Source organism: Genypterus blacodes, unplaced genomic scaffold (genome assembly GCF_046128005.1).
Source record: "Genypterus blacodes isolate CSIRO-AG114 ecotype Tasmania unplaced genomic scaffold, CSIRO-AGI_Gbla_v1 ptg000067l_1, whole genome shotgun sequence".
NCBI lineage: Eukaryota > Metazoa > Chordata > Actinopteri > Ophidiiformes > Ophidiidae > Genypterus > Genypterus blacodes.
In genome coordinates this window covers 4,872,754-4,885,558 of record NW_027466879.1, presented here as the reverse complement: position 1 = coordinate 4,885,558, position 12,805 = coordinate 4,872,754, and the positions used below count along the sequence as shown (strand labels likewise).

Sequence of the window (12,805 nt, the reverse complement as noted above, 5' to 3'; positions counted from 1 at the left end):
CATCCATACTGAGTGGTTATCTTAAAGACCCTTAGTCAAAACACATCTGTAACATGTATTACTGTTAAGTATAATTACTTTTTTCCTATTATTGTTTTCAGGTTCAGAAAACGTATTGATCCCAAGAAGGACACTATCAGTAAAAAAATATCGAAAAATGTTTAAAATCGTTCCACATTGCCTCCACGCCCACAAATGTCGATGAAGTAATGCAAATGCGTTTGTTTTATCCATCTTAAATGTCACAAAAAATGCTTGTTGGGTCAATGCGCTTGTTACACTGACACTTGAGAGTTAACGTGCGTTGCGACGCGTTATAATGCTGACCAAACTAAAGTGATTATAGCATTTGTATGTTTAGATGTTTAGAACGTATTTCCACCGTGATATTATTAAGTCTGAAAAACCCTGCAAAAACTCTTCACTTAAGCACCTCCAGGTACCATAAATGATCGCTCCTGACGTGCTGCGGGTTGAATGCGCATCAGCCAATCATATGCCTTCTTACGTGTAACGAGGGCGGCACCGACGAAAGCTTCTGTCCTCTGTCACACTATTGGCTGGATCAAATACGTAGATCTGATAACGTCATTGCGCGGGTCCGTCAAAAAACAACAACGGTGCTGTTGAATTTAACAACTTTAAGGGTAAGGTGGCAGAGTTATATCGTTTGACAGCTTTATTTAGTGGTAAAGTTAGTCTTTTAAAACACGGATTGTTTATGGAAGTTTGTTTAAACGTCAGAAACACAACGGTACGCGGCTGTCCGTAAATTGGATTAGCGCTGCTGGGTAAAGCCACCTGTGAAGTGTAGTGTAGCTAAGTTGCTAGGTGGCTAAACGGGGTTTGGGCGTATGCCGGCCAGAAAACATGCATGTCGTTTTATTATCTTCCTCACACAGCACGGAGTGAGTTGCAGTCATACGTTAACCCGCGGAAGTAAAGGCGGTGTTATAGAAAAGGATGCTTGCTCTGGACTGTTTGCTACATTTGCCAAGGTGAACTGCTGCTAACTGGATACTGTCTGCGCTACTGTCAGCTTGTCGCTAAACCATGGAGAGCTTCCCTCGGTTTGAGTCAAACACCGGGCGAGAGGGGAAATCTCAGAAGAAGAAGGGCTTCACCTCCCATCACGGCGCGGCGGGTTTGGACGAAGGAGACCGTAAACCCAAGTTTGTAAGTACAGCGGTTTTAGTGCGTTATAAGTTATATTACCAGCGCCCCCTCCCTTCTTTTCATCCGCCGCCCCCCACCTGTCTGTCGGTTTGTCAGCTGTGCTCCCCCCATGTCAGTTCCTTCTGTCCATGTGTCTCTCCCCGTCCCCCCGTCTGTCTATCTGCTCCCCCCCTATTCTCTCCTAGTCTGTTTCTCATTTTGTCTGTCCCTGTCTCCCCCTCCCTGCAGTCCTCTGCCCTTGTCTGTGTTTGTCCCTGTCTGTCTGTCTGCCCCTCTCTCATTTTGTCTGTCCCTGTCTCCCCATCCCTCTGTCTATCAGCCTATCTCCCACCTCTGTGTCCCACCTGTCTGTCCCACTCTGTGCAGTCCTCCTGTCTGTTTCAGCTAATTTCAGGTATTATAAATGAATTTCAACTGTCTGTGTCTGTGTGTTCAGTCGCCTTCACTTACTGTTGACATTGCTCTGCAGGCAGCAAATCAAAAGGTTAGGATTAGCTCATGGTTTAGCCTTTACAGTAATCCCTGTGCGTCCTCCGACTACCAACCAACGGCCACTCTGCTTGGTATGTGCCGGTTACATCACCCAGCCAGTTACAGGGTGACGCTGCCAGACAAACACTCAAAGACAGGAAGATGCGTCGCTTTGTTTCAAAGTCCAAAGTCTTTATTTGTCACGCGCGCGTGTATCACATATGGTTGTTCTTGTCATGTTCTTTTTTACTTCTTCTCTAAAAACAACATCCAAAATGTTTCATAACCGCATGCTCATTCTTCAACACAAATATTCAGCAACAAATAAAGGGAGATGCAGACTGAACTCTGAGCATCATAGTAAATGATGATGTGATAGATTACATGATATTGAGGGTATTGAGTATAGATTATTATGTATGTAAAAAAAGGGGGTGACACAATAGCAAGACAATTCCGTAGTCTCGACTAGCTGTTTGTTTTTTTACTTTCCTCATCCTTTTGATAACCATTATCCTATTCTCCAAATTTGGTTTTAATGGTTAATCTTGGACAATGTGATGCCTTAGGAAGGCGACATTCCAAGTGAGAACCTGTTTTTAGGATCCTCCAACTGATGATTTGAATCAACAAATTTAAGTGTGTAACCCTACGCTGAAAACACACTACACTGTTCTAGGTTTAGTCTAAATATGGCAACAACAGGTGAACAAAATGCCAAAAAGCAGACAAGTGTTCTGCATTTCACATTTGTGTGTACTGAAAGACAGACATTACCTGAACAAATGTTTCAATAAGCCAGACGAGCACAAACTTTAATGTAGTTTTTCACTCTCTTTAATTTAAAATATGACATCCTGCTACCAAGCAGTTCTAACATCTAAAACCCTTTGAAATGTTTTTTTGTAACAATATGCTACATGATTTATGTGCACCACATGACCAGTAGATGGCAGTGCAATACCATAATGTCAACTGGAAGAAAATATTTAATGCTACAAGTTACTGTTTGTTAGGTGGCTTATTTAAAGCTCTAGCCTGAGTGAAAGAGGAAACGTGCCCATAGAACATGTCAGTGTTTCTTTTGAGGTGTTGGCTTTGAATGAGAAGTTAGAGTCAAGAGAAAGATGAGAAAGTACTGTCCACTGACTCACATCAAAGGTCTTCGAAATCTTTCCTTTGGTTCTCATTCTGGGCTTTCACAAGGTGTTATGAGCTTGTTAATGTAATGGATGTCTCTCTTGTTCAAAGCTGAGGGATTTTTAGCAGTAATTGGCAATGCCATTGGATTTTGACGCTGACATAATGCTTCTGTGGCTGAATTCAGTCTTATTTGTCAGTTCTGTTCTGTTAAACCTACATCAGCGTCTTGAGACGCCCAGTCATGTCACTTCAAATTAATACATGTATCTATAAATCTGGGAGAGGCATCTATCTGTAGTGGTGTACAATTATGGCCCACAAAATATTAGGACGGCTGTTTTTGTTTTGGCAAATAGAAGAACTTTCAACTTGGTGATCCTAGTGTTTACTTTTTGTAATATGTTTAGTAACAAAAAGGAGGAGGGTAAGACAACTTCACACACAGAGTATCTGAGTCATGACAAGGTAATGATATGTTTAAAATAGGCAGACTACATAATAATCTGTAAAATATAGTAAAATCCCTAGGATGCCTTTTTGCCTTGTCCATGACCTTCATGAAGCCTCCCTCTCACTATCTGTACCTCTCTTGTTTGTCTTGGGTGGCTTGTGTGATGTTTTGTAAATAAGCCTTTTTCTCTTCACAGCAGGAGTTGGGTAACTTGTCTCAGTTAATTGAAAAAGATGTTATCAGAGTTTAATTAAATGAATAGGGTGATAACAGAGCAAGGTGAAATGAATCCACTGACATGTACAAATTACTCTTGGCAGGCCACCCTGTTTCATCCACTGAAACAGAAGGTTTGCTGTGGTGAGATTTCAGATTTTAGAACGTAATAATCACAATAACATTGCTGGCTAACCATCTGTCTGTTTAGGAAGCTCTTCGACAACCACAATTTCCATTTAGTTCTGTCATTTCATTGTAACCAGATGTTCACTCATCTCCTTTCGGCCACTCTCACAATTTCTCCCACCCACACCGCCTGTAGCTCCCCCTGCTGGCTCTGTTTCCTACTATCCCTCTCTTTGGTGACAACTGGTACACTGCTGACCATTTTTGTGTGACTTCTTCAACCCTTCTCTGCGTCTGTCTTTAAATAAATAGGCCTTTTAATGTGCAATATCTTTGTGAGCTTTGTTTTTCTGTAAAGACTTTTTTTAATAGCTTAGATTCGCGGCATGGTGACTGAGACCGAGGGCCTATTCATTAGCCCAGGGTAATGACTTAGCAGGATTTAATTGCTGGTCATTTGGCATGATCCTGGAGCGCTCTCCCTTTGCAGAGCTCGTCGGAGTTGTTGTCATAGTAACATAATGTTAGACCTGCTTGGGAGTAGACCTGTTCAATGCAAACAGGATTAGATCATAGCTTGAAACATACACACTTCAACACTGTCACCCAAGTCCGGCCATGGGCTCTCCATTTCTAAGAGAACAACCACTTCACACTGCTGCAGTTACAGTCAGACAGAGATCCCATTGCCAGTACGGCTGGGAGAGGTACTTCACTCGGGGAGGAATCCTTCTTTGTTGTTGTTGAGTTACAAAACTGAATAGCAACAAAAGAAAATTGAACTGATTGATACAAAGTCTTCGACCACATATTTATATCAAGGGAAGTAACACATTGCATTTTGTGGAATGTGTTTGTGTTGAACTATAATCTGTTTCTAGGTCCTGCGTTGTGCGCTGACATGGAGAAGAGCGATAACAGAAAGTATAAGACCATCATAACACGAAACACGAAAACAGAATGTGTATGATTGAATAGACTACTTATATCTTTAACTTTACAAGCTTTGGCCAACCCTTTTTTTCTAAATGATCGCTGTTTGTGCACTGTTGTTTTTAGTTCATATAATGCTTTTAAATTCTTTTTCATCCACTGTGAAGATCTCTTCCTATCAGACACTTATTGATCATGACTTCAACTGTCGACATACTGTGCATGCCCTTCTAAATGAACACAGGAGTGTGCAATCTTCCTGGATAATTGAATACAGCCTTTCTAATCAAGTGCGGAGATCCAGTCTTACTCAGTTGGTCTTTTATTTGATAAGTGATATACAGATAATAACCCAATGGTTATCGCCAGCAATTACAGAGACGATCAATATGTTGAGATCGAGATCAGCAAACGTAAAGAGCAATGTTGTGTTTTTTTTTTGTAATTGCAGTTGCATTACTTTCTTTATTTTCACTCGGTTCTTATTCAGTGTTGAAATGTTAATTCTTAGTAATGAATGACAGTGTGTTAAGATAAGAAACCTGTTTTTCATAATGAACACCCTGACAATTGTTACACTGTAATGTTGAGTGTCAGCAATAAAACACAATTCGACAGTTAATCTATGGTCGGTGTCACAGTTCAACACTAGTTAGCTCTGTTTGAAATATTTGCCTCCTTTTAGCATGCAGTGTCAAAGTGTAGGCATGGGAGATATGGTTTTGACAACCTCGTCTTTTTTCATGCATCCAATTAGCTTGACCGATTGTTGAATTGGTAAATGGCAACCCCCCGATTTCTTTCCTGACATATCCTCTACAAAACTGTGTAATGGTAATTTCAGAAAACTTTTTAATCGGATGGCTTACTGACAGGTTCATGTCAATTGTATGTAACTAAAACATTGGTGTGTATTGATTTACATCTCTGGGGGTTTGAGTGGTCTGTTGTAATGTTTGAGGAATTCTACCACATTCAGTTTTTGTTCATTTGTTACATGCAACCAGATGTATCCTACAACACACACACCTACACACTTCCACACTTCCACAATGCCAACATTTTCTGTTCAGTGTGGCTCTTTTTTCTACCCCCAACAAAGTTTAATTGCAAATCAATCAAATCCTGCTAACAGACAAACACAACTAAAAACATAACCTTCTTGGCAAAAGGTAACAATGCAAAACAGAAAGCAGGCACATAAATGAAAAATCCCCACAAGAAATAAGTAGTCTAAAACAAATCAAGTATGTTGTGACTGTATTAAGGTAATGTATTTTATATCACTTAACCCTCCTTATCTTTGCTTTCTTTTTCTCCATCTGCAGCAGCAACACTTTAGAAACCTCACAGACGATGTGGTAAGATTGAAAAAAAATCTTTGCTTTTTCTTTGTCTTTGTTTTCAGTCGCAACATCTAACATCACTCTTAAACATGTTCTAATCTACCTACTGATAATGGCATATACCCAAAGCTGCTTCATTGTGCTCATTGTGTTTAATTCAATTAAATAGTTGTTTAAATAGTTTGAATTTTAAGTAAACAAACAGGACTGCATTGTGTTCATTGTGTTTCCAAGTTATAAGTGGTGTTTATCTAATATCCACATTAAAAATGTAAATATCTTCATTAAAAATTTAAAATGTGACACTGACAAACATACAGTGACATACAGTTGCAGAGTACAAAGTTCCTGTATTGAAGTGTGTGTATTGTACGTAGTTGTTAGATAGACACACTTTATGTTATATTTGCTCTGCTCACACAGCATTTATTGGTTTTCATGCTAATTGTGTTGTCTTTTCTGTTTGTTAAGTATTAACATTTTACATAAGTTGAAAATCTTACACCGCTTTTGCGTAAATCCATGGGTGAGGTCTCTCTTTTAATTCTGTTCTCTCTTGCTCTACAGCTGGACAGATTCGCCAGTATTCGGATACCGGGGAGTAAAAAGGAGCGCCCACACCTGTCGCATGTTAAACACAACCCTAGTGACTGGGCCACAACATCTCAGCATGAAGAACTTTCAACAAGGATCACTTCAGAAGAAGAGATTTTGTCTCTTTTTGAAAAGATGATGGTATGTTTTCTTATTTATTGCACAGTATATCAAAGTTCTGTTATGTAAACCCCCATACTAACTGTCATAGAAGGATCTCATACAAGGGCATATGCATATACTGTACATAGTTAAAATCAAGTGTAATGCTGACCCTGGCGTTGGGACAGATCACACATGGATAACTCAAGCTACACTGCAGAGGTTTGAGGGCTTGGTTGCGAAACAAAGTTAGTGTGTGTGTCCGACTGGGGATGGGGGGTATTCACTGCAGTCATTCATTGTGCTGACAGGAGGGAGAGTAGAAGAGTGTTTCCTCTCAGAGTCTGAGTTTGGTGGATTGGCATTGACTCAGATTGCTGGTCAGGCGGTATCGGGCATCAGAACAGCAGAAGCTTTGAACTGAGAGAAGTCGGTAGAAAGCTTTCTTTTGAGGAGTAGATTTGAGACAAGTGGTTTGACCAAACTGAAATTGGTCTGAAAAGGGTCAATGACCAGAGCTTTGCTTCCAATGTTTGGACAGGAGCTTAGAGTTTCTCTTCCATAATCAAAGTTCCCTGTGTGTGTTTGCTTTTGTAACGGAATAAAGTAAAACAACCCTGCAACGATTTTATAATATGTAATAATTTATTGATTTACTTATGATTTCATTTGTTCAGTGATCAAAAAACCCTGTAAATATCGGAATATGTTGATTATTCATGATCTTAATGAATACATACATGTTGTTGAAAAAACCTGTACTCATAACATTTTGAGACTTTGTCAATAGATAGATAGATGGACACACTGTACTTCATTGATCTCATATTGATTTCAGGGAATTTGTTACAGCAGCACAAAAGTAAAGAGATAGATGAGGTAAAACAACAACAGAATAAACAACAAGACCAATGATATAGTATCTGATGTTAGAGGGTTTGTCCTGGTTGAGAAATGGTCACCTCATAAAGTAACCCCGTCTCTCCAGCCACAGATATCACAGCCCAGCATTTTAGACCGTCTTTTTGGGTTGTTTTGTACAAAGAATTGGGTTACTTTCATTTTTATTTTATCCCTCTCCTTTATTTATCCGGGCTACGTTGGTTCAGAACACATTGTATTTTACACCAATGACCTGACCATGAAGCCCAGTGATGTATCAGCCCTTATTCTCACCTGAAGCCTGTCCTTCTTCAGCCCCTCTCAGCAGGTCTTCCCCTCTCAGGCCAGCATTATGATGCAAAGCTTCAGTTATTTGTCTTTACCATTCCTTCTAGTCTATTCACCGCCACTCGCCTCTCCACTTCGTCTCCCTCCTCTCGCTGTGCTTTCTTTGCAATTAATTCTTTATAAATCTTCCCTCTTTCCAGTTGCAATGCTGCAGCAATTCACAGCTTTATTTCCACCGGGCACCTCGATGATTGATGATAAAGAATAACCGATGACAAAAAGTATGAATGCAAGGGGGCTAATCCCATTTTATCCACACTAACATGGAGCTGCTTGTGTTGGTTTTTGGTTAGCATCACATTAGCAGGGGTTAATGCCTTAAGTTCGGCTTTTCATTCGTCATTTGTTGTTGGTGCTCTTTCTCTGAGGTGCTACATCTGCTGGTTGGGTGCCCACATTGTGGCAAAAGTGATTTTTTGAAGTACACTTGAAGTTTTTCCCCCTTATTTCTTGTTTTTCACTTTGGGGAGGCAGTGGCTCAGTGGGTAGTGCTTCCGCTTGGGAACCAGAGGGTTGCCGGTTCGAGCCCCTGCCGAGGTGCCCCTGAGCAAGGCACCGAACCCTCAATTGCTCCCCCCTCTGCGAAGGGTGGTAATGTAATGTAAGTCGCTTTGGATAAAAGCGTCTGCCAAATGATCGTAATGTAATGATCGTAATGGCACAGACGGAGAAGACTTTCACGTTTAATAAAGAATTATGTATGCAGAAAACACCCAAAAACACAATCAATTGAAATGAAATGAAATGTGAAATCTTATTAAAATGATGATTAAGATGAACCATTTTCCTCTGTTCTTTTGCAGGAGGACATGAATTTAAATGAGGAAAAGAAGACACCATTGAGAGCCAAATGCCTGAACATAAAGAGGGAAATGGTCATACAGTATGTTTTTACTGCCTCAAAAACTGTGAGTTTTACTTTTTTACTTTAAAAGTTTTTGAATGTTTTTTTGACTTTGGTAATTCTTTATTTTGCAATATGTTTTGCTGCATAACTATTCGTTGGCAAAGGCTATAAAACATCATAATCAATAGCTGGAATCAAACATCTCTGTGTAAATGTCATTTATTTGTAACAGTCCATAATTATGTTCCCAATCACTCCATAATTGCAACAATTTATATATATTTTTTAAATGAAACAACATGAGGGAGAATGGGGATTGAAAACAGAAGAAATTATCGTTTTATTGATTTGTAGATCTCGTCAACAATTATTCATATATTTAGACAGATTTGCGATTAGGAAGGAGACAATCACGGCAGCATGCTATGGATCCCTTCTCTCGAAATATTAATGGTGCAATTACTACTCCCAGCATTTGTAATTGATTACATTTAGTTACATTTCAGTTTCAAATATGCTTTATTGGTTTGCCTACTTTCCACCTGCTTTCCATCTGCCACATGAACACACCACAACCACACAACCTCTCCTTTCTCCCTCTCAAGGCAGACAATAAGGTCCTCAGTGTGTGTGATTATAATTCTCAAAGTTCAGAGGAAAAAAAAAGATTGAATCTCTTGAAACTGGCGGCTGTGGGCCGTTCTTCCACTCCCTGGACCGAGGAAAGGGCAGACTTTCCATTGATTTCAATTACCCTTAAAAGTGGAAAGCTATAAAGGACCGCTATTCGTTATTTAAAATGTGTATATACAAGTATACATGTGATATCTACCCAGAACATGTTCACATTTAATTTGATTTAAGTCTATGGTATTTATTTACAATAGACAATTAATCATTCAAAACTTTTTCTGTTCATTCAATTTCAACAAAAGCTTGTGACACCATGAAGTTCCCTTTTGAGGACAAAGCAAATCAAATGTTTGGAAGGGGATGATGTGAAGTACAACCTTTAATGTCTTCCTAAATTCCCTCTTTCTTACGTCCTAATCTGATTTATAAGGTGAAGTACTGGTTTGTAAATCTAGGTAAATTGTCTTGTAGCGTCTGAGGAGTGTTCTTCAACACTTTAAACATTGCTGATATTTGCTGTGTATCAGTAAGAAAATAGCTACGCTTTGTTGAACAAGCACAAGAGTGTGTAGAGTGTTCTTGCAGGGTAAGGAATTGTGTTCCGAAATTTTGCCTGAAAAACAAAGCTGCATCATATTTTTTTCAAAATGCCTCTCCTGAATTCATAAAGACTTTTTAATGTTTGCTGTGAGTTCTCCAACCTGTTTACATGGCAGTGCACCAACAACCTCTCCTTCAAGCACTTAAGAACAATGTTAAGGTGTGGAGCAATTTTGTATAGTTTTCAGAGTGTGTATGTGTGTACCCTCTCTTGCTTCTGCTGTCGGGCAGGGCTGCAAAAAAGATGTTGCAGGAGAAGCTGATAATTGTACAGATTAGGTTTGGCATTCAGGTTCACTGACATACTTCAAACCCCTTTTCTTTTACTTACATTGTTCCTCATTTTACGTCTTCTATGAAATATGTAGCATTTAATTCACGTCACATTCTCAAGTCATTAGGTCTCAACTCCCATACAGTTTATTGATTTATTGCTTAGAAAGAAAGTAGCCTGGTACACAGACTTGAATAGATCCTCATTGATAATCATGGTTTTGTCTTCCTGACTCTCATTCAGTCGCACATCTGGCTCTTTGACTCTGCTTTCACTGGGGATGAGTTTGTGATGAGTTTTTTTATGCCACAGATGAGTATAATCCCTATAACGAGACATTTCTTAATGGTTTAGAATAGAAGTGGGTTACTTGAGTGAGGGTTTGACAACTTAATATACTGAGGGTATTATATACACTTGAGGGGAAATATGGAGGAGAATAATTTAGACTGGGGTTTGGGGTTTTGGGGGAAAGACAGACTGGGCATAGTTCCATTGCTTTGGCAGCCTGCATGGGATGGAGATTGTTTATTCCTGCCAGTAGTAATATAGGCTGATTCCTCAGGCCTTTGACGATTCAAAAACATACCCGAAGATATGCGACAAGGTTCTGGCATTTGTGCAGCTCAGTCTCTTGCCACTGTCTTCTTAAAGAAAGTTAAAGGTGGTAGAGTGTAGGCGGTGGTTTGGCAGGATTGAGATAAATTATTTATTATACATCGAAAATGGTCCACTGTATGGCCAAAGGTATGTGGACACCTGGCCATCATTTGTGGTTCTAACAGCCTCCACTTGTCTCCCTGATCTTTTCTGATCTCTTACTTGTGTCATCTTCTGTATTCTGTTTCCTCTGCATCTCTTATCTGGGACACCTTTACAGCAATGTGATGATAATGGGACAATGGTGCTTGAGTTAACACCAAGGAAGCTTTATGAATGGGCTTCATTGTCACTGTACTCATTTAGCATTGCACTGACTGGTGGGCAATGGTAGTGTGCAAAGTGCCATCTAATCTTATCAGGTATACTATTCTATATCACTCTGGACGCTATAGTCCTCAAGTCGTCTGTTTGAATTCACTGCGCACTTGCATCTCGAGGACATCAAAGGGCCCTCAGAAAAAAATCAATAGATTGATTATTAGGGAAAATTGTGGCTCGCCTGGGGCCTTTTCATACCGACTGAAGCTGCTGACAAGGACACTGTTTTAGACCTGCAGTAGCCAGAATTACTTGATAAACGTTCCCTCCTGCTACTCTGGGGATTCTTAAGGGCTTACAAATGCTTGGAGGGGCCACAAATGGTCAAAGTCAGATAATCTTTGCCATGTTAATTAGAAACATAAAGCACATATTTGTCATCTTGGGTCCCTCACAGGTGATGGCACTAGCTATTCGTCACCTTGATTATCAGCTCTGTATCTGATATGGGCAAGTAGCCTAGCCTTGCCGCTAGCTGGTTGGCAGGTATAAATGCCATTTATTCTGCCCTTTCCTTGATTAGCATTCATGAACATTTTCACACATTATGATGTCCGTTCCATGCTTTAGTAGGAGGCTATCCTCTCTACAACCATTTGTGTTTTTTATTTAATGAAATACTTCCAATAAGTAACAATTCTCCACTGATGTATGTGCATTTCTTTTTAAATGTGACAGGAGGTTCCTGAGTGAGAGATTATGACTGCCAAGTTAATTGCTGTGTTGATGTTTGTAAGGGAGCCACATGAAAACATTATGGATTCTGGGCCCCTTTGGATATCTTTTATTTGGAAAACATGTTATTCAAATCTAAATTATTCTGAGTTTTGGGAACTAATTAGGAGACTTGACTCACTATCATATTAAAGTGAGCAGTGGAATATGTGCTTGAGTTTATCCATAACCCTGGGCTAGCTGGAGGATGTTTAGCAGGCAGCTTTGATCCCAAGCCTGGAGAGATGAGGTGGTCAAAGGAATCATGACATTTTTATTTTGAGTGTAAAGTTAATTTAAACAAATTGCTGCGGGTGTTTTTAATGCTTAGATGCAAACTTAAGGGTTAAATTCAATAACACAGTTTTACTGAATTTCAAACTGTTATTGAAAAATACCAGCATAACACCGGCATGGAAAGTCTGGAGTTTTGCCACCCCTTGAACAGAGTCATTTCTCCCTAGAATGTTTTCACACAATTGATAATCCGTGAAGTGGAAATCTGGTCATTAATTAATTAGTAATGGAAAGCTTTCTGTTCTGTCAGGGATAAGGTGGAAATCTACTCAATCCTTGTCGACACAAAGGGCTTTATTCATAGAACATTCTGAGAATATTCAAGGCTCTTAACTTGGCCTAAAATGACTTGAAGTCAGGTCCCCTGTTAGCAATGGGTTTGAACACAGGAGTGATTGTTGAGGAATGAATCTGCACCTCTTGCACCGCCTTGAAATATCATCCCTGTATTTAGGCTCTGATTTAAATCAGGAATATGAAAAATATTATATAGAAAAAAAACCCTGCATGTAATCACATCTACACTATGTGGCCTAAAGTGTGTGGACATCTGACCATCACACTGGTCCTAGGTCAAAGTAGTCATAGTTAATCAATTTACAACTTTTTTGGAGAAAGCTGACATTGGAGTAGTTTAAAACAGCAGATGTTTGGTAGTTTTGCTTCAT

The 12,805-nt window shown here is 39.5% G+C and overlaps 1 protein-coding gene across 1 annotated transcript in view; it reads left to right on the top strand.

Moving 5' to 3' along the window:
• Positions 1–12,805, top strand: part of LOC143004535 (protein diaphanous homolog 3-like) — a 115,097-nt gene that overhangs the window by 2,343 nt on the left and 99,949 nt on the right. Inside the window, exons 2-5 of the mRNA XM_076155498.1 lie at positions 1,040–1,176; positions 5,848–5,880; positions 6,433–6,600; positions 8,595–8,699. Coding sequence (XP_076011613.1) covers positions 1,054–1,176; positions 5,848–5,880; positions 6,433–6,600; positions 8,595–8,699 — 429 coding nt within the window. The 5' untranslated portion in view covers positions 1,040–1,053. The remainder of the gene's footprint in view (positions 1–1,039; positions 1,177–5,847; positions 5,881–6,432; positions 6,601–8,594; positions 8,700–12,805) is intronic.